Raw genomic sequence first — 22901 nt, forward strand, 5'->3', positions numbered from 1 at the left:
CCATTGTACAAAATTTCGTAAGTTTAAGCAACATAAGACTTCTCAAAAATACGTTATAAAATAAAAATGGCACAGCCATATAATTGTATCACAATCAAAAAATGTCATCCTAATTATTCAATGTAATATATTTGTAGATAAATATGATATACTTATTTATAAATAAGTCTATTGTTTATTCTATTTTTAATATTTTCCACATTTTGTTATTCACTTATTTTGTATAAATTTTACATTTATTTTTTATATTTTTAAGCATTTAGGCAACATAATATACAGTATACTCCTGTTCCTACAAGTACCACATATTAGTGTCATAACCATGTTTATTTGATGAAATGTATTAACTTACAGTCTATATATACATATATATATATATATATATATATATATATATATATATAATTGAAAATGAACTCAAAAGGTACACAAACAGAATCGCTTAATGAAACATTTTAGGCATTGAGTTGAGTTGCAGTTGTGGGTTCAGCTCTTCAGTCAAGATATTACACATAACGCATCACAAACTTCTTATGCATCACACAAAACAACAAATGGATCTACTTAACAATCTGGTGGGTTCAGTGGCATTTTCTCATTACTTTACACAAGGACTTGTTACCCCTTTCTATTTATTGTACTTCATATAATAGAATTGTCATAAAATGTCTATACAGAAAAAATAAGCACTTAGTAACACTAGAATATAGGAAATTAGGGCCTTGAACATAAAAATAATCCAAGTGTCACTGGTACATAATGTAACACAATATTGCAAATAAATGTAAAACAAGGCGACACAAATATATCCGACAAACACAATACTGCGCATGGCACGTCATGTAACAAAGAAAACAGTTTACACAAAATGGTAAAAGTTGTTACTCGAAAAATGTGTTAATACAAAACGTAATATCATAATATAAGCAGCACAAAATATGAAGAAAATGCATTATACTGCAAAGTAATTGACAACCAAAACAAGCTGAAAAAGATTGGTCCTCAGACATTGTTCAAGGTTGTGGTGAATGGATTTACCCAATAATATCAGTAGGTCATTGTTACATGTATCAACAAGAAATGGGTGAAAGTCTATTTGTAAATCTGTTCAAAGCAAAAACAAAAAAGGAAATGCAGGAAAATGCTATTTAGCAGCAAGTAAAATACTGAAAGTCTATAAAAGAGTAAAATCACCGTTTCATTGTAATGACACCGGTGCAAACAACATCACAGCACACCCCAGACTGTTAAAAAGCCGTTAAAATGCACAACACAATTCCAAAACAGAGACCAAATGAACTCGGGATCATACGGTTCCACACCACTACAAAACTCAACCCACTGTTCCTCAATATGATGCATTGAAACATCAAAACTAATTGTGCAACAACTAGCAAATACGTAGTTCTCTCATTCATACATACCCACATACACTGTTCTCTCTGCCTCTCGAGTACCAAAAAGCTTTACACATCGCTACGGTTATTACCAAAGCAGGACTAAATCAACTATGAAGCATCTTGATACATCTGTTCTAATACTTCCAAAGGACAAAATACCCACAGTTATAAATCAGAGTAAACCTATTAGCATGGAATGAAATAAGACTTTTAGACAGTGCATTATGCCATTGGCTAGGGTGTAAAAAAAACATGTTTTTTTATTTTTTTGGTTTCAGCAGGTTGGCTGCTGAAAACCTCTGTGACCAGGTCAATAAAAACAAGAACGCCTATTGCACAGTGTAGGAGATTGCTTCCCTCGTTCAAATATTGAAATTCTAAAACATTTCTTTATAATTGTAGGATTTGTTGTAGTGCCTAACAAATGTAAGCTAGTTAAAATAATTATTCTAGAGTCTAATGAGAATCATCTTTGAGAATAAGATTTACAAACTCCAAAGCAAACATCCAAAAGTCACAATAATGAGACTTGGAGATAAAATGTGCTTAATTGTCTTGAAAATAATCACAAAGAAACATCTCTTAAAGGGCCAGTACACACGAAACAGACGATAAAACCTGCACTTATTCAAATATATCACACAATGTTTGATGCAATGGATGCTAAATTACTTTTGTTGTCATGTGGGGCCTAAATTGTGAACACCGAAAGACATGCAGAATAAAGGCAAACATGTTTGAAATGTCAGGATGAGTGAATGATGACAGATTTGTCATTTTTGATTGAACTGTCCCTTTAAGAATCTTTTTTAAATATAATGTCAAGAATGCTGTTTTCTGACAGAGGCACATTGGGTTTTTACTATGGTTTTCACAAATTTGAGAATTGGCAAACAAACTTCCATGCAAGCTTTAAGGAGAGTGTATATTCTTATAAAACTTCTGTCTAATAAAGATTTAAAGGGATGGTTCACCCAAAAAGATTGTAAAAAATATTAGATTTATTCACCCATATGTCATTCAAAAATGTCTCAGTGGTTTTGGGACATTTCTTGTGACAATGGAAGTCAATGGGATTCAATGTTGTTTGGTTACCCCACATTTCAGGTTTAAAATCAAATGATAGCGAGTAACCGATGTGAGAATTTGGATTTTGGAACGTCACAGGTAGCTGGGTGTCTGCTTTCTTTCTTAAATAAATGGAAATGCGTATATTCATGATTTCACAAGCAAGTGCATTTTGCTTGAATAATAAATGCATGCACACCAGCATTGTGGCAATGCATTTCAAAGAAATAATCCAACCAAAAACCTTCTGTCATTTCTCATCCTCATAATGTTCCAAACCCGACAGATTTTATTAAGCAATTGTTTTTAATTATTATATTTCATAAACTTGTTTCACACTAGCACTCTTATACGAATGTGCATATTTAAATATCAAGAAGCGTTACAACATCCACATCACCGATGCCAAACTGCAATGATTACACATAAATTCTGAATATCACATCCGTCTCCATATTTTTTTATTTTTGCCATAAATCATTAATATTAGTCACCCTTTGTGTTTGTCCTTGGGTTTGGCAAATATCTAATCAATAAAAAGTATTAACTTCGCAAACACAGTATTTAATCATTTAAAAAATAAAAACCAGCAAATTTGGACACAAGAGGTTTCAGACGGACAGTGATGATATGCAGTGTGGTTTCCTGTACGTGGGGTTGATCGGTATGGACTGTTTTTATTTTGACCTGTTGGAGCTTGACAACACCTGATCACTGTATGCTTTATTTGTATGAAAAAGATCAAAATGGTCCTTCTTCAAAGCATCCTTCAACTCGAAGGTGGAACTCCCACAAGGTGGTGAAAGTTGGTGAGCAAATGACAGAATTTACATTTTTGGGTGAATTTTTCCCTTAAAAGGATGAGATACTTTTTCATCTTTTTCCAAAATCACTTATAAAACAAATAAATGGTCTCACAAGTCATAAGTAAAATCCCAACAGTTGCATTGAACAGAAGTGTTAAAAAATCTCATTGTCTGACCTATCAGCTAGCAGTATCATAGCCCCTTTTTTCTTGTTTTAAAACATCTAGATGCTTCGGTCCCCTTCATGAAAGCAGCATAATCTGATCTTACTTTTTTCGAATGTACAGAGTACGGTTAAAAATACCGGCGGTTTGAAGACAGGTAAAAGTAGTAGACTTCCACCAACAGTGGTCACGGACAATACAACCACTTTGTATGCAATCCATGTTGCTGTCTCTTCAGCGGGGTACAGGGTGGCCAAGTCTACTAGTTCATGCTGCAGCAACCCAAATAATTGATGTTTTTCCCTTCTCCGGGCATGGGGGTGGAGTCGTTGTTGTCCAACGTGTTTTGCTTGGCCTCGCGGATCAGTTCGCAAGCCAGGTCCAGGAAGAGCTTCTCCACGTTGTCCGACTCTTTGGCAGAGGTTTCCAGATACAACATACTCTGAGCCTCCGCAAACTCCTCCGCTCGCTGCCGATGGACTTCGCGCTTGTCGGCCAAGTCGATCTTATTCCCTGCAAACAACAAGAACAGGCTCAAATATCAAATACTTGTTTTAGGTGGTCCATCAAGTGACCGTTTTGGTTTACAAGTGAGCTGTTTGCTCATTCAACAGCTCTAAAAACTATTTTAAAGTCCCTGTGAACAGAAAGTTGCGATAGTTTTTACTTCCGTATACTGACGCATTTCCGAAAGAAACGGAATTTCGAATAAGAAAAAATTGTGGGCGTGGCTTGTTTTTTCACTGCGATTTTTATTGGATGTTTATAAACAGCAGCTGCTTTTGAAATGAAACTGGGAGCAGACTGACAGCTGAAGGGGAGGAGTTAATGGATGATCAAGCCCAAGCCGTTTTATCTTCTTCATTTGAGATGGATAGTCACAAGAGAGCGGGAGTGCATTTTCAGATTGTAATTACAGATAAGGAGGGCACATTAATTTTACACCCATTGGTAAGATATTTACAATAAAGTTATTTCAAAAGAGTATTTCAAAAATATTTCACTGGGATTTTAAACTACGGCTGATGGAATTCGTTCCTTATTTACCTCCTTCTACAACACAAAGAAATTGAGTGTTGTGGGTGCAGCTTCACGGGTGTCTGTACTGTATGTGAATGCTAATGTCCAAAGTCTTAACACTCTGGGAAATTTTACGGTTTCAAATTTGACAAAAATTGTAGCTTCGTCACTTGGTCATGACACTTTGTGACAAAAAAAAAATATGGATATGATACGGATATGTTAAAGGGTCACTAAAAGATCACACTTGGCTACATCGCGGTAAAAATTTACTGGGAAATAAACGGAAAATATGACAAGTCTTTTGATTGTACAAACTACAAATCAGCCACTGTGCAGAAAAAAGTGTCACACCCACGCTCTTCATTACTCGCAGGAAAAGTTCATTATCTTTGTGTGAGTGATGCGATCCGATAAACATTTAAACCATTGCGGAAGACGAAATTGATGCCCGTTCACATCTTTATGCATCTTTGCGTTGACTTTGTATGTAATTTACTCACGCAAATCACTTAATTGGCGTTTGGTGTGAAAATATAGAGTTAAATATCTAGAGTGAAAATTAGTCACCCATGTACACACACACACACACACATACACACATACACAAAAATGAACTTGTTAAGTCAAATTTTGATATTTTACATAGAATATGTGTAATAAAATTAATCCATGAAAAATTAATGCAAAAGAGGCTCTCTTTCTCTTTCTTTCTCTCTCTCTCTCTCTCTCTCACACACACACACACACACACACAAGAACCTTGTAGTTACTCTATGTCATTTTCCTTTTTTTTTAAACCAGATGGCCCTAATCAGATTTGTATTAGTATATAATCTGCATATATTAGTAACAGACAAAAAGAAGTATAATAAATATAATGCCAACCTCATTACGTAATAACGGAAGTTATGGACGTGCATCACGGAGGCAGTGCAAGTGTATTTGTAGTGAAAATAAACATTTCATTTTCCTTAGAAAATGACTAATCGTTTTGCATAGACAACACTCTGATTCATCGGCTGGTGTCATGTGAAGTCTTTAAAAGCCTGCGATGAAACTGAAATTTGGAACTTAACCAACAGCCTCCGTTGAAGTCCATTATATGGAGAAGAACCATGGAAAGCTTTCCTCAAAAGCCTCAATTTGTTTTGACAGAAGAAATAAACACACGGACACCTTTTAAATTCTAAAGTAAACTACTAGTTTAAGGAAGGGGGTTCTCACAAAAGGTTCATCTTGGGGATCCCTGTCATCTTAAAGTTTGAAAACCACTGGCCTATAAGGCTTATTGCTTTTATAAAACGGTTATTCCATTTGTGTATCAAGAAGCAAATATGCAACAAAAGTGATGCTTACTATAGACTGATGCAGTCAGCAGTTACAAATCAGGTATTTTATAACGGCTTAGAAGACGGCTCAACCAACCAGAATCAAGGACCAGAACGGACCGTTTTATAGTGTACAGTATATTGCAGTTCATCTGGTAGGTTGGCCACATCATAATGAAACATGACCTTCCCCAATAGAGGACAAAATGTATATTCCATTGATCTTAAACCATTCGGTCTACCTAGCTGAATGAGGATGAATACAAATCTATACATTTTTATCAATACTCACCAACTAAGATTGTCACCACTTGGTTGTTAGCATACTGCTCAATCTCCCTCAGCCACTCGGGAAGGCACCTGAAGGAATCTTCACAGGTGATGTCGTAGGTGAGGATGAGGGCGTTGGCACTGCGGTAGTAGCTCTGGGTTATTGAGCGAAACCTCTCCTGCCCAGCTGTGTCCCAGATCTGCAGCTTTGGGGTGGTGAACGGATCAAATGATCAGCAAACCCGCAGTTCCAGCAGAACCCAATACAAGCAGAGATTCAATTTCACCTCATTACCAGGAAGTGGACTGAAATGTGGAAAAATGCCAGAAAAGGTGCATGCCCAGACACCGTCTAATGTCCTATTATTGCTGTGGGTCTACTTGACATTTAGTACGAATTCATTAAATGTATATCTCGAATGCATTGTAAGTCGCTTTGGATAAAAGCGTCTGCCAAATACAAAAATGTATTTTGAAGTGATAGTTCACCCACACCAATTGCTCACTCTCTAGTTGTTCCAAACCTATTTAAATGTCTTTGTTCTGTTGAACATGACATTTCAGGGGTTTGATTGACTACCATAGTAAAAAAAAATTAAATGGCAGTCAAGGGTACACCAGATCTTTTTGCTTTCCTAAATTCCTCAAAATATATTTTCTTTAAAAACGAACAAAAAAGTATATTTAATAATTTTTCTTACTATGGTAGTCTCTCCAATGGTTAGAGAGTTGGGCTTGTGATCAGAAGGTTGCCGGTTCTAATCTCAGTGCCAGCAGGTCATGACTGAAGGGCCCTTGAGCAAGGCACCTTACCCCTGATTGCTCTGCAGTAATGTGACACTGTAAAAAAACTACTTGTAAGTCGCTTTGGATAAAAGCGTCTTACAAATGAATAAATTTATGTAAATGAAATGGTAGTCAATGGTGCCCCAGAACGTATAGTTGCTGACATTCTTACAAATATCTTCCCTTGTGTTCAAAGAGTTTGGAACAACTAGAGGTTGAGTAAATGATGACAGAATGTTAATTTTTGGGTGAAATTATGACAAATTATGGTACAAATGAATGCAAAAACAAATAAATCACAATTCAGTTTTTAGGAAAATGTAACACCGAAGACCAATTGCAAATTGATATGCAAATATTATGATACCAGTTGATAGAAATTCACTGAACAGTTGTTACACCAACCTTTACTTTTACTCCTTTAATTTCAACAGTTTTTATCATAAAATCCACTCCTATAGTCGCACCTTGTCCAGGAGGGAACAGGCCCTAGAAAATAATAAAGAAAAATAACTTTTTAGTTTATCCCACTGATGCATGGTGCCCGTTACACTGGACAGATTCTTAAGCCACATTAACTATTCGGGTTGTGAAAGTACACCATAGGATAAGTTACCATAATGTACTCATTATTCTTTATGACTGTCCTGTTTAATTTCAATTATTAGTCGTTCTATTTTTTACAAACATAAATTGGCAATGCATAATATACATTATTACTCTTCAAAATATTTGAGGGAGGTAAAAATGTGATTTGTTTCACACACAAAACTATTGTGTGGCTTTAGAACACTTGGAATAAAGTGACACTTTAAAGATCTTTATGATTTTTCAATCTATATTCGTCGTTTTTGCAACTTCTCCCCAAAAAGTAATATTTGGTGTACCACAGACCTGAGTGAAGCGTCGGACGAGGCAAGTTTTCCCCACTCCTGCATTTCCTATTAGCACAATTTTGAATAAATAGTCATAATCCTCCATGCTCATGCTCAGCTGAGGGAAAATGAGAGAGAGAGAGAGAGAGAGAGAGAGAGAATGTGTGGGTGTTTAGAACCCGTGTGCACGCTCGTGAATGTCCAACCAATATCCCTCTCATGAAAACACTGTTTGAAGTGAGAGCAACATTTCATCTTCACTGATAAAACGGCCCTCACGGAACAAACATTTCAGAGACTCTAATGACGTATTACTGAAAAGAACAGCGAGAATCAACTGCGCCTCATGTCTCTAGGGCCCCTTTTTAACCAAGCGTTCTTTAATTTATTGAATCAACAGTGCCTGTGTGTTTTACCACGGCACATTTACTGCGCTTGTTCCCCGTGTTGCTATAGGAGAAAGTGCTATGCATGTGCTCAAAGGCTGCTGTTGCCAAGGCCTGTGGTAGGATACTGTGAGGACCGCAATAAATACACAAGGAATAAAGACCTCCCATAGGCCTGTCAACACACATGCATGCACACACATGCACGGGCAAACATGCTTTCAACAGCTGATTAACAACTGCCGACATACGATTAAATGTTTAATTTCGTGATGACACAATATATTCATCTTCAAAAGGTTGAGAGAAATGAAAGCTCCTTTTAAAGACATTACATTGCAAGCAACATCATGCAACAACAGCCAGACCTTCAAACTTTTATTTTACATTACAATGAATCACCACAAAGCCTTATTAACTACATTCAACCCCTTTGAGTGCTGAAATCAACATGTTGAAAACAATGAAACGCACTTGTCACTCATGTTTCTGAAATGTGGATTGTGGAAATATGACATTTTTATATAAAAACAACTGCATTTGTATTGCATTTAGGGCATCTGGGTACTGTACTGTACTGTAAATGAAATGTAAAACCACGGCACGCAATGATTATCAATAGGGGAAGCAGGAATATTGCTATACGCAAAAAACGACATATGTGGCCTAACCACTTGTTCTCTATTTTAAACCCCTTCTCAAACGTAAAAGCATGTAAACACATTTGATTTCGCGATAGGTACAAACCAGCAGCCATATACCGTTAGTAAGCTAGCAGGATGCTCTGCACAAGCTGCTGGACATTAAAGGTCATATTGAATCATCTTTACACTTACCAAACACTGGGGTTTTACCCCGCTGCTTCTGTTACTGCGAATGCATTCGGTCTTTTCTTCTGGGAAGCGGTCTAAACGACACGGGCAATCTTGCAACGCCTGCAATCTCGGCAGATTTTCGGCTCCAGTGTTGCACAATGATCGCAGAGTTTCCTTCGTTTTCACGATGACATCATGCTGCTTTCCCAGTGGAAGACGAGCCCGAAAACATGAGGAAATACATGCATTCTGGGATATGTAGTTCGGCTTTCATTGACCCGTAACTAGTGTGGTAAATGTTCTTAAATGTTTTGTGAAACAAGATATAATTTAAGGAACATCTGACTACGCTGGTAAAGATGTAGTATTATTGAGAAAGATCTAGTTCTGGCGCTGTATAATAGCACAACCCTTGGTCAAACTTAAGATGGATATGAATTCTGTGATTTGTAGTTCTACTTAAACGCAAATATGTTATAATGCAAAAATGTATATGATGTGCCCTGCGTAGGCCTATATATTTAATGCAGCAACTATAAAAACATGTGTATTATGTTACAGATGCATTATCATTTTAAAGCTGAAGGCCTATTGTAGAATATAAAATTGTAAGAAAGAAAGAAAGAAAGAAAGAAAGAAAGAAAGAAAACAAGAAAGAAAACAAGAAAGAATACAAGAAAGAATACAAGAAAGAATACAAGAAAGAAAGAAAGAAAACAAGAAAGAAAGAAAGAAAGAAAGAAAGAAAGAATTTGTCATTACGGAACGTTAGCACGAGAAACTAGTGAAATATTTTTTGTTTTGTTTGTTGTTGCAATCTTGTATATTTTCCAGCAATCCTTCTCTGAATGATTATTTTAAACTTTTTGTGCTGCTTAAAGTTGTTATATCGAGATAAAATAGAGGCATTATCTCAAACTAAATCGCTATTCCTCTTAACTGTCGAGTCCATATACGGGACGAGACGCTGACCGGAACGTTCGCAGACGCTGCTCTTGTTCTCCACCGGACCGTTTTAACTTCCGGACAAACATTGCCCTTGATTTCCTTCGGGGTGATAATCCTATGGAAGGATAACTGTCTGGGTTGTCCTTACTTTGGGAAATCTTGTTATTTGGGACTATGGGGCTTCTGCCTGAAGAAGCGAAGGTTTTGCCTCCTCCGGGGCTCGTGAACAGAAACTCTGTATGGCTCGGGCTGTGCGGATGGGCGACTGCGATGCTTCACAACAGCTTGAACCGCAGGCCTGCACTCAAAGCAGGTATGAGCTCAACTAGACTAACAACCCACTAAACTTCTACTAGTAACCATTGCAGTTAAAGTACTTTGATAATTGTAACAATGAAGATAAAAGCGTAGTATTGCGCACCAAGTGCACATGCATTTGCAAAACGTACTGCGTAATAGATGCCTTTCTTATAGGATGTTATTTATATAGTGCATTTGAAACACCATTGTACAATTATATATATATATTTACATGGTGCATGCAAGATAACCACTGTGTTGCCAAAGTACGGTCTAAAAAAGTTGCTACTATATAGTGTCTAGGAATTTTACACCATACATTGTGTTACACTTACATGTTGGATGGTAAGCCAGTGACTGTCTCTTGAACATGGGGTTTTAAATTTCTTCTTTTTGAACAGGTGTTCACCGTCAAGCTCTGTTCGTAACCATTGGATGGTTTATTGGATATCATCTAACAAAAAATGAGAATTACACATATGCCAGGCTGGACCGGGACATGAATGAGTACATCCGGCTGCACCCTGAGAACTTTCCAGAGAAGGGTAAAAACATCTGCACCTTCTTTTTATCATGTTGCTAATATTTAATGTATTGGTGTTGTCCATGTTTATTGTGTTAATACTTTTGTGTTGTTTTAAGCATCGCACCTTCATAATTTCACGTAAGCGTTTCATAAATCTGAAATAATTTGTCTAACTTTGATTTAATTTCTTCAAACCAGATAAAAAGACATTTTCAGAAATTGTGGAGCCGTTTCATCCAATCCGTTAAATGGACGTGGTTGTCAGAAGAAATGTGAAGATTATAGTTGGAAATCTGGTTCAACAGACATTACAACAGCTGTAATAAATACTCGTATATTGGTTTGAGTTTTGTCTTTAATGTTTCATTAAACGATTAAAAAAACAAATCAGTATTCTTCATTCTTTAAGTTATGATTATTGTCAAACAAGTGTTTGTTTGCTGTTGATATCCATTTCTAATGATTGCTAATGTCTAATGTCATCATTACTTGTTTTACTGTGAAAGTGTAGTATGCTGATATACTCACAGTTTATAGTTCAAAATTGAAGTCTTGTAACTCGATGTTACTACACGACATTTAGCAATTTTGACATTACATCATATGCACACTATTCAGCACAGTTAAGTTATCTTAAATGTATTACCATTGTTTAACAAACAGATTAATCTTACTTGCATTATGAAATATACTATGGTGTGCAAATAATGTACAATTAAATGTTTCAATCGTTTTGTGTTTTCAAGTTAATAAAATTCTATCCATATATATTTAAGAAAAGCTTTTATAATAATAATAATAATTTTTGGACTATAGTAGACACGTTCATAAAATCTAAAGAACAACACTTGAACACCGGATTTCCATTTGAAGTTCAGAGCTGAAATGTTTAATTGAAAAAAGTGCTTAAGCAAAACGATTTTCAATTTGAAAAAATATTTTTATTGCATGTCACATTTAGAAAGCGACTAAAATGTAAACGGCTTTCCAGCTACATGCTTCTGTCCTTAAGATGTTATCCTCCGGATGTGCTGAATCTTAACGGCTGACCCCGATGATGTCAAGATATTTCTTCGTCAAGCTCTGAGACCTCTTTGTCAAGGTGGCCATGACTGTAAACAGTCCTCTGAGATGGAAGTAGAACAGCGCCTCTGGATCGGCCTCCAGCAGGGGCTCCAGGCTTTTATGCAGGACTGCGTGACTCTTGCTCTTGGCATCGTCGTGGGGCACGAGCCCGCTCTCCACCATGTTCTTGATGGCTTTAAGCTGAAGGTAGCACTCGTACAGATCCTTGCTGTTCTCTGCGGCCTCACAATCCACAGCGTCATCGTTGTCGTCGTCATAAAGCACGTCTCTCAGGAGGCTGGGAAGCAGGATTGTCTGTTCCATGTTGTGGATGGCTGAGCTGTAGCGCCTAAGGGCCAACAACAGGGAGCTTCTGTTGAGCTTGGCATCGGCAGACTGCATGGTTACGTTTGATGGCTTTGGGCTGATAAGATGGTGTAATGGCCAGAGCCTGGATGCAGTGCAAATTTCAGAGAGAAAGACTGTCTTTATATAGCGTGTCTAGAGGGGCCGTGTGGGACGGTTATGCAACATGGTGGCCTGATCTGGCTCGAATATGGAGGTAGATTTGATCGAAGGCACCCATTTGAGCCAAGACACGCTCCTCCCCGAGGTCTGTTTCTTCACAGCGTGACATTCTGCCAGACAGGAGGACACTGACCCTAAAATTTCTGGATTTGAAGATAAGGCCATCTATTTCCACAGACCATAAATGCGTTGCACTACTGTTTCTGCTATATCTTATAAAAACACGAGTTGATATAGTTACATAAAAGAAGGGCTATATTTGCAAAAGTAACACCAGGAGCTTTGCAGTGATGAAAGATAATGAATGAAAAGTCAAAGATCATTTAAGATATGATTTAAGATGAATATCTCATCATTCACAGTGCAGACTTTCAAGGTCAGATCTGTTTGGATTGGCTGTGAATACAGATTTCACATGTAAAGGCCAATGGTTCAGTACCGCCATCAGTGCATCAGACTGTACAGTGTCATGAGTGTGCCTTTGGAAAGAACTGCTAGTCTGTTTGCACAATGTCTGTGAGGAAATAAAACTTCAGACTTTAAATTTACTGAAATTTACTTTTAAGGACAATGAGGACATAATATGAAGAGTTTGGTTCCAAACTCTGTTTAAAAATCACGTTTTTTTTTATTATGTTATCACGTTTGTCCTGCAGTTTGATGAATATTAATCGGAATGCACAATAAAAAAGCATGATTTTTTATTTTTTTTAAAGAGAGTTTGGAACCAAACTCTTCATATAGTTTTAGACAGGCAAATGCTAGAGGTCAAGGTTTGACAGGTTAGCTTTGGCAGTTGCTGGTAAATGCTGTAACTGCTGACTGTATGCCATACTGTAGCCAAAGGCATCTTTTTCCACCAGTGGCAGTTCAAAGTTCGATATTCTGATGAAATAATGTTTATGAAGGCAAAGTAATTCACTGCAGCTAGATATTCAAGTTACAGTTCAGTCCACGTACACTACATTGCAAGGTATCACAAAATCACGTACAATAAATGATAGATAAAATAAGAAAAAGTCATTTATTGTGTTATGTTTTTATTTTGTTGGTTAGCTTTATTTGTTTTAGTTATTATTACTCAATCAAAACTACCCAACGGCAGTTTGATTGATATTTTGCACAATAAAAAACATAATTTTAAAACATGTATGAAACATTATCAAACGAACTCTTCAAATATATACAGAAAATTTATTTTTATATACAAAATCAATAAAGTGATCTAATCGCAAAGCCCATTTATAACACCCATGAAAATGAATCACTCCCTGACTATTGAACAATACTGTATACGCTGAAGCATGACAACAATTTCTAGCCCCAATCATAAAAAAAGAAAGACATACAGATTCAGTATCTAGCAAATAAAGGCTTAAAGGGGTCATATGGCGCGAATGTGTGTCTTTCTGTGTCTTTGGTTTGTCATAAGTTGCCCATGCATGTTTTAGACACCTCAATTGCAAAAAAAATAATATCAGATCAAAACCCGATGTTCCAAATATGGTAAGAAGCGTTACATTTCCGTCACACACTTGCAGTATTCGACCAATCACTACGCACTGGTTAACTGGCCAATCATAGCACACCTCGCTTTTTTAGAGCGTTGAGCTTTGTAAAAAATCTGCATGTTTCAGAGAGACGGGGTAAAGAAGAGATACAAACATTCCCAGTATGTGGAAAATATGGCGTTTTGGAACCCTAAAGTTACGAGTATACACATTGCATTACATCTTAAACATACCATACATAATATTACTTCTTTATAAAATACTTACAAAATAACAAAACATTACAACTTGTAGAGTGCTCTTCACGAGTTCAGTGGGAGGGAATGTGTCAGCCCTGCCAAGCAATTGCTATTAAGATGAACATGAATCAGATAGGTCTCCTGTAAAATAAGTAACGGAATGAAAATGTTTTTTTTTTGTAGTGTGAGTTAGGTTTAAGGTATGGACTATGAACAGCATTTGCAACACAATGTCGTTCCAATGAAATCAATTCAATTTCTTCACAATAAAGTACAGTGCTTGGACAGAACACTGTGAACACTGAGGAAACAAATATTCACATTATTTTTTCTCGTGAATTTCCCACTGAAAATGGACATATATATTTTTCATTGTTATCACAAAATGAAGCCATTCAGATACCACAGATATCACAAGACCACTCCGCTGGGGTCACCATCGGGGTTTATTCTGGGATAAGAACCGACTGGATATGCCTTATTTATGAAAGTTATGGCAAAATTTTTGGAAATTGGCTATATGCAGTACTATGCAAAAGTCTTAAGGAATAGTTTAGCCACAAATGAAAATTCTGTCTTTATTTTCTCACCCTAAAGTTGTTCCAATCCTGTATAAAGGTATTTGGAATAATGTAAGTAACCAAACAGATCTTATCCCCCATTGACACCCATTTATTAAAATTATTTCATGGCAGTGAATTAGGGATGAGATCTGTTTGGTTACCAACATTCTTTCAAATATCTTCCTTTGAGTTGAGCAGAACAAATATGTGTATTTAGGTTTGAAACAACCTGCGGGTGGGTAAATGGTTGGATGGGATGTTTGAAATCAGTTATTTCAGTTATCAGTTATTTACAAACCTTTGCTGTTTACAGTTTTTTAACATCATTTTTAAAGGGATACTGCACCCACATATTCTGTCATAATTTACTCGCCCTCAAGTTGTTTTCAAACCTGTATAGAGTATTTTTGTTCTGTTAAACACAAAGAAAAATATTTAGAATAATGTTAGCGACGGAGATTTCTGGGGTAGTCAAAAGTGCACTGAAACTGTTTGTTTTCCTAAATGCTTCAAAATATCTTCTTTTGTGAGAAAATATTCTACTATGGTAGTCAATGGTGCCCCAGAAATCTCAGTAGCAAACATTCATCCAACTAGCTTTCTTTGTATTCAACAGAACAAAGAAATTCATACAGCCTAGGAACTTGAAGAAGTAATTTAAGACATCGTTTTATTTTTTGTGTAGGGTTAGGGTAATCCCTTTATTTCTTTAGCCATTATTTGTAATAGTCCAGCTAGATTTTGGTATGTCCAAGAAGTGTGACAGCAGCCTGTGCTCCACACAGTGATCTTCTCTCACCACCATCAAGTCTATATTTCATGAGAAAAGAGGAAAAACTGAGAAAAAATTCAAAAATTCAAAAGAATTGGCTATGTATACAAGATGCTAGAAGACACTAAAATGTTAATTTTTTTCACTGAGCAGCAATAGCAGCACTTTTTGTGTTTTTAGAGTTTAGAGGTGCTCGTTTTCTCCCTTGCAAATGTTTGGCAATAAAAATGCTCATCACTGATGCTATGATGCAAAAGTAATCTGCTACCAACGTACAGCAGAAGGGCCTTTATATCTCTGTCTGATTTATCATGAAAAACTTGCAATTTATGTATTTGAATCCTCTTAAATCTTGAGGAGATGCGTCACAATCCACTCCCAGAGTCCCATTGTAACCAGAAAAAAGCAACACAACTTTTTTTGTGTTTTTTGTTGCCCAGGGAGTTATAATCATTCCTGCCACACGGTGGCAGCCTTTCGTTCAGTTTAACTTGTTTATAGTGTTAAAGGAATAGTTCACCCAAAAATGGTCCTCGTTGAATTTGCATATTTTCAAGTGATCTATTCCTTTAAGTCTTATTGTTATGATTATAACATTTCACTGGATTTCATAAAAAAATGCATCGTAAAGAAAAAATCTTACCAACACATGGGTTGAGATGTAATGTCAGAATTAATACAAATTGTGATGTTATAACTACTGTATATATTATTTGTCATTATTTGTCTATATGACAACAATAAGCTTGAGTGAAAAACACAAAATTTACTAAATGACTTGAGTATGATGTTTTGGGACGGGTTCACCCTGCAGTTTTAACAATTTGTATGCGATTTAGTTTGTTTGCAAATTGTCACAGGTCTGCTCACTTATCGAAAATATCACTTTTGTTTTTAACATGCTATTTTAGGACATCATTCGTAGTACAAACGTGCCATTTTCTATAGACAGTATTAGAGTTTTGTCTAAACTCCCCTTGATAAGCATCATACTATATTTAGAAAACACACAAAAGCAGTTTTGAAATGTTTAAAGTGAACATATTTATTGATACAAGGCAATGGTTACAAGATACACATTGGAGAATTCTACATGACTTTGCACAATATCAATATTAATGGAAAATTGTACAATTATATACAGTATTTAACACTGGTGCCTTCCTATATAGAGGGCCCAAAAGGACACTTTAGCAACTCTTTAAATATATGAATGTCATGGCGACCCATAACCAGTACAGAAAATATATAGACGGTTGCTTTTGATTTCCTGCTGTGCATTTGTGCTCTTTACCAACAACGAATACTTTTAATGTTACAATAATGTCATTTTAATTTTTAAGGTTGCGTAGAGCACATTCGTTTAAAACAAACTTCCTTTAGCAAAGCGTCTGCCTGAAAACGCCCTCAAGTTGCCTTTCGGTAATTTCGCAATGGCATTCATACATTTGGAAGTATGGCTTAAGTGTCTGAATAGCGTCCCATCCAGAACCCTGTGGTCAGTGAATGTGCACCACGGTGCCTAGTGGTTTCCTCTAAAAAGGGCAACAAAACCGCTCTCCCATTTATTCTCCTTCACTGTTCATCACTTCCGGAATCATCTTAAAAACTCAGAACAACTGTGTCGAAAAATAAACTCTTCACTCTGTTCAACGTGGAAGATTATTAGCAGGTGTGTTTCTATCGTTTTGTCATATTACTGCCTCCTGAGGATGAATCGCTTCATACTCCTCACCTTTGTAAGTTGGTTTGAATAAAAGCGTCTGTTAAATGCCTAAAAGTAAATTTTACTGTAAATGTGATGAACTTTTAGTGTGCACAATCTCATCCCGGGCGAATTTATAATCGAAGAGCTTTTCTCATTGAACACACAAAGCCACAGAGATAGAGAGAATGTGTTTGGACACGATGAGGTTCATTGAAGTCCACCTCTCCAATGCTGCTACCAACTTTTCCCCTCTACGAGAGTCAGTTTTACGCTTTCTTTCAAAACCCGCTCACTTGTCATCTTTTCACTGCGAGGAGATTGTTTCGCACGTCTGAATCGTGATACACAAGTCACTCTTTTTTCTGCTGTCCGTTGACTATGATCTCCAGCACGTGTGTGAGGTCCATCATTTTGGTGAGCATCTCCATGATATCTGGATGTTCTTTCGCTCCTGTGATGAACTCCTCCAATGTTAGCTCCCCTGCCAAATGAATTCATAACATACAGTCCGTCATCAGTAAAATATACAGTGAACCCCAACAGGTTGATCTGAAGGAGCTTATCGTCCCCCCCGGTTGTCTTGATGCAAATTCTGGACATCCAGACACATTCCAGGGATTACATTTTGGCACTTATGTGCGAGGCTTATTTCTCGCTGGTCCTAAATTACAGATGACATCTCCTTAATAGACGGTTTCAGCGGATACAGCGTAAACAAACCTTACATATCCCAAACGTAACTTCCGGTAGACCTCCACAAAGAATCAATAACTGTTGAGTCATTTTAATTTAATTTAATACAATGAATGTACAATAAAATATCAATATACATTAATATCAATATAAATCAAATGGTTATACTATAACCAAACACAGACCGGAGGTTAACCTTGGTCCAGCCGCGATGAAACCGTCTATATCGGAATTGTTTCTTGATGCCCAAATAGAGATATAATACACATAATCCATTTACTGTAAAGCTGTAGATGGCTTGGAAACTTTAAAACATAAAAACGTTTCCCATTCTCTAGGAAGTGTGTGTTGTCACATGAATACACTTCTGGAGTGAGAAACTAACCCAAAATCTGTTACTGAAGCAATATCAAGTGCAAACGTCACATACTGATCGAATGTAGGCTATAGCTTGAATGCACTAAGTTGTTTTTAGATAAAATTGTCCGCCGAAGGCATAATATAAACGTTTGAAAACGTTTTTGAGGTACAGTCAATGTTTGAATAATATTTTGTAGCCAAATGAAATGCTTTAAAAAACATTGTACTTGTCAGGATGAGTTGGACTGGACCTACATGTCTACAAAATAACAATTACGACGAATTCCTCTTTTCAGAGATGACCTGTGGACTGTATTTTGTATATGGCAGTTCTCACCTTCATTGTTGACGTCGATTCTCTCATAGATCAGACTTACAATATCGTCCGGAGGGATGTCGTAACTGCGGGTGATGTCCTGGATGGCCTGCATGAAAATAAATATAGTTTAACATTCTCTGCCATTTAAGTCAATATCTTCATATATTTTCTTCCACATCATAAACAAAACAGTTCAGAATGGTTGAAAAGTAAAGTTCGTTTCTCAGTTACTTACACTTCAGCAGTATAGTTATTCGACTCTTTTTTGCATACAATGAAAATAAATGTTTTGTCAAACAAAACAAGTTGAAAGGGAGATACTTCTGTTTCAAATCTGAATATGCACAGACTTAAATTTAACAATGAATATTGAGGGTTACAACGAAGAGGATTTTCAATGACAAGTTTTGAGCTGTTCATACAAAGCCATCGTATTTAATGTTGTATGGATTAACTCTATAGTGACCAGAAACCCTCTGGCCACACTTCAGTTTTAATTTAACATAAAGAGAAAGGCATAAACATTCTGCTAAACATCTTTTGTGTTTGACGGAATACAGAATGCTCGAAAAGAGGGCACTTAAATGTTTTTTTCACAGACAGTCAATAAGATCAGTGAGATGCTTCTAAAATCATATCATATAGGCCTATATAGACGCCTTTACTGTTAGTAAAAATGCATTTACTTGAACACAAACTGGACACATAACATGAGAAGGCTCCCTTTATACTAATGCACCTGTGACAACTTAGATGACAAACAGTTTCCTTTATGTTTGTTTTCTGGCCGATGGTTAACTGCTAACTTAGTTGTATAACTAACAAAGTTAGCTAGCATACCCTGTGCGTTCAAAAGTTAACTTTATGTGAAAATAACCTTGTTTCACGAGTTTCTGATTTAGGCATATGTGAGATATTTTTAGACACAAATCATAATCCACACCAACAAAAGACAATCGTTTTTGAATCTTAAGTGTTATGTAGAGAAACGGGAGCATTTTTGATGATGGTTTCTGTTCAGACCGCTCATTTTATTGTGTTTAACTCGTTGTTTTTGTTTGCCAATGGCACCACGTATAAATATCAAATTGGAGACCGTGTTCTGTCGATCGTGGCACTAAATAACACCACAAGATGATATTTTAAACTCCTCGTGTACAATATGTAGCCGAATCTGTACTGGTTTGCCTCCAGCTAATGCCGTGACGTTATCGTGACGTCGGCCGTAAAGGCGTCTATAAATTGGCCATCCAGTGTAACCAGTCTGTCTTGAGATTGAAATAGCAGGTATATCAAACATGAAATATGTAACGTATGCATATTATTTATGTGACCAAACAGAATTCTACAATTACACAAGAACACATCTCTCCGTCTATCATTTGTCTGACAAACAGATAGTCCTGACTCAAACCCATGCCATCTCTTGAGTCAATGTTGGAAAGCTTTAGGAAAAAAAGAAGCCTTTGATAATGCCAAGAGTCACAACGTTGACACATTTTGGGAAATACTTATACAGTAGTGGTGCATATTAAGCTGGCATAGATCTGAATACTTCTGTACCCAGGAGAGGTGTAGTGAGATACAAACTGCATTTTGTTAATATGGCAGGTAAGCAAGGGGCAATGATGGATTTAGGTTAGGATTAAATACAAACGACTTTCGCAGAACTAATCTCTACTGCAGGGAACTATTTAAAACAGAACTCTTGACAGGACTAGCGGCGTTACACCAGATCAACAGATTACTGAGCATTGACAAAACGAAAGCCTTACTTTGAATATGGTCTCCATTTCATCTCTGTCGATCTTGCCGTTTCCATCCTGATCAAACAGTTTGAAGTACCACTTCAGTTTCTGGTTGATCTCTCCTTTCAATAGAAGACTTACAGCTGCGATGTATTCTACAAAATCTATATATCCATCCTGAGGAGGAACACAATGACATGAACATAATTGTATTTTTTGTAATAAAATAAAGTTTATATTATAAATAACTCATTAAATAAAATCAATTAAATGTGTTTGAACCTAAAATATGTTCTTAAAATGCTATTCTTCAATGCAAAATTTCTTTCGGAAGTTGATAAACAAATCAAAGGCCTTTTGTGTTTTATACCTTGATAAAGCATCCACACCCAATGAATGATTGAAAAATGTTTCTCTCACCCCGTCCATGTCAAAGGTGAAAAACACTTGGTCCACATAACCATTGGCCTCCTCCGTCATACCCTGCATCTGAAGCATGGTCTTCAGTTCAAACAGCGTGATGAGACCAGATGGGGATTCCTTCATGAACTTGTTGTACCAGTGATGCATATCTTCAGCCAAGACCTCATCAAGGCAGGATCCGTGAGCGCCCATCGCTCTTCAACAAACCTCTGTCTGCCTAAAATGTGGAGATTCGATTTCTCAGGTTCAGATGTGCAGTATCTGTGGTCGATTGCGGTTTCTAACTCTGAGCTGGGATTGACTGCGGATGACAGCAGAGAGCTTAAAGCTAAAGGAAACTAAAAGGAGAGATAACCCTTTAATTGGATAACTGTCCAACTCTTCCAAGAATTAAAGAACATTTCACGGCGACAGAGATGAAGGCGGTCTGATGGTTCACAGGGTAAATTACCGTTTGTGAGGAACAAGGAGGTTTCTGGGTTCATTTGACTTCAGTGTACAAATTTAACAAACTGAATATTTATGGAAGGGTTAAGCTAAATTGAAAGAGTCTATAAGTCGCCTTTGACACATGTAACTATAATCACAAAGGAAAATCTGTTTTAGATTCAAACAACAATAGAATATTCAAATTATTCTTTTGTCCTGTTACATATTTACTGTACTTACTATATAATCTGTTGAATATCAAAAAATGATTGAAACTAGCGAGATTAAAATGATTTTTCTTGTCACCAATTGTCATTCATCCACATTTATCGTTTATGATAAATATTACGTTAATACATTATTATTAACATACTACAAATACATTAACCCTGCAAGACTACAAATACATTAACTACAAAACTGCAATATCTTAAAATCTTTTCATATACAACTTAATATCTGCATGATCAACACATATTTGCTACTAATGATTAAAAACAATTGTAGGCATTTTACTTGCATGTTGATTTATCCGGTCCAAGTTCCTTGAAGGAAGTGTGCAAGAGGCCGTTTCAATAAGGAGGTTCAACCAACTCTAGGTTAAACCTTGAACTCAGGGTTGGATAATTTAGAAATGAGTTTGGTTTCAGAACAGCTGATTTGAGTTAGTTCAATTTACTCTGGGTAGGCTTACCCCGACTTTAAAAAGCCATCATCAATGGAGCTCCGATATTAGGATTCTATATTGGCAACGGCACCAAAAAAAGCTACATGGTGGCAGAAAGCACTTGGGAGCGAGGCACACTTTCCATTCTGCATACATTGTCATCTCCCCTGTTACTTTTAGCATGCCTGACACCTGACTGGTGTTGTTTTAGCATTCTCAGCATTTGTCAGAGTTTTTGCACCATATGTCTTTTTCTCCATTTATTTATCATTGGAGTCTGGTTACCTCCCCACATGGCCTTGTTGTCTTGCTCGCCGGGAGACTGCATTTTTTCATTATTATTTCCTAGAATGATCTTGCTTGTTCTATAAACATGCACTGTGCTGTGTTTGACCTTGTCTGTGTTTTTCTGCTTTTCTCATTTTCCCTATAAAGCTGATTTGGAACACATTGTGGAAAGCGCACTATAATTTAAATATTTGGATATTTACCAGTGCACACACATTGCGGAACTTGTAGATGTCCCAGTTCTATGGATATTAGGTTGTGCTGTTCTTCACATTACGATCAAGAGAATAGCGGGAGAGTAACCTTGAATCTAAATGGTTGTGCATACCCTATAGTTCAATCTTCAACAGCTATAACACTCGCCAGCAACACCGTGTGTTAAAAACACATGCACACACATAAACTGAACCTAGCATGTGCAGGATCCATTTATAGCGACAAATAGTGTAACCTGCACTGAATGAATCAGACTATCAAAGATCAACAGTCCATTTATAGTAAATCTGCTTTCAGAGAATTAACAGACTCCTAAACAACAGATGAATACTGCTGAGATTCCTGCCAGATCTAGAACACACATGACCCATAAAGAATACTTTTGCATATAATCGTTTTGGTTGTTGTCTATAATATCTGTTGACTTTATCAACGACAAGATTTTAAATTAAAATGTAGATAAATGAAGAACGGAGCTTGTATATTTATGGTGCTGTAATTTTAGTTCCTTAGCATGTAATAATTTGTAATGATTTTTTTAGTGTACGGTTTGTAAAATATGCAAATATTGAATGTAGTCTTTCGGACAATTTGAGATGACTTTTTATCGTCAGACTTTTTCCATTTGTAATTGTAAAAGTATTTAGAGACTTGGCATTGCAAATTCTTCAAAATCA

General features: G+C 36.5%; 4 protein-coding genes across 5 annotated transcripts; 1 reads left to right on the top strand and 3 right to left on the bottom strand.

Moving 5' to 3' along the window:
* Nucleotides 1–620: 620 nt before the first annotated feature.
* rab30 (RAB30, member RAS oncogene family) lies at nucleotides 621–9121 on the bottom strand. 2 transcript variants are annotated; one of them, XM_079480808.1, is made up of 5 exons: nucleotides 8943–9121; nucleotides 7740–7838; nucleotides 7251–7334; nucleotides 6082–6265; nucleotides 621–3951 (listed from the first exon to the last, which is right to left on the bottom strand). In XM_079480808.1, exons 2-5 carry the CDS (start codon nucleotides 7830–7832, stop codon nucleotides 3701–3703), a joined length of 612 nt encoding a protein of 203 aa, XP_079336934.1. In that variant the 5' UTR covers nucleotides 7833–7838; nucleotides 8943–9121; the 3' UTR covers nucleotides 621–3700. The 2 variants fall into 2 exon arrangements, with proteins under 2 accessions (XP_079336934.1, XP_079336933.1); XM_079480807.1 differs by having other exon boundaries at nucleotides 2718–3951; nucleotides 6082–6259; nucleotides 8943–9104.
* A 28-nt stretch (nucleotides 9122–9149) lies between these two features.
* ndufc2 (NADH:ubiquinone oxidoreductase subunit C2) lies at nucleotides 9150–11467 on the top strand. Its single transcript, XM_079480809.1, has 3 exons — nucleotides 9150–10182; nucleotides 10571–10714; nucleotides 10894–11467. Exons 1-3 carry the CDS (start codon nucleotides 10044–10046, stop codon nucleotides 10941–10943), a joined length of 333 nt encoding a protein of 110 aa, XP_079336935.1. The 5' UTR covers nucleotides 9150–10043; the 3' UTR covers nucleotides 10944–11467.
* Nucleotides 11468–11733: 266 nt separating this feature from the next.
* thrsp (thyroid hormone responsive) lies at nucleotides 11734–12162 on the bottom strand (the record flags this gene model as incomplete). Its single annotated transcript, XM_079482262.1, has 1 exon — nucleotides 11734–12162. The coding sequence occupies one exon, from the start codon at nucleotides 12160–12162 to the stop codon at nucleotides 11734–11736; it is 429 nt and encodes a 142-aa protein (XP_079338388.1).
* A 4234-nt stretch (nucleotides 12163–16396) lies between these two features.
* guca1c (guanylate cyclase activator 1C) lies at nucleotides 16397–20939 on the bottom strand. Its single transcript, XM_079481302.1, has 4 exons — nucleotides 20622–20939; nucleotides 20229–20378; nucleotides 18472–18559; nucleotides 16397–17562 (listed from the first exon to the last, which is right to left on the bottom strand). Exons 1-4 carry the CDS (start codon nucleotides 20814–20816, stop codon nucleotides 17432–17434), a joined length of 564 nt encoding a protein of 187 aa, XP_079337428.1. The 5' UTR covers nucleotides 20817–20939; the 3' UTR covers nucleotides 16397–17431.
* Nucleotides 20940–22901: the final 1962 nt, after the last annotated feature.

This window comes from Barbatula barbatula, assembly GCF_947034865.1.
Source record: "Barbatula barbatula genome assembly, chromosome: 19".
Taxonomy (NCBI): Eukaryota; Metazoa; Chordata; class Actinopteri; order Cypriniformes; family Nemacheilidae; genus Barbatula; species Barbatula barbatula.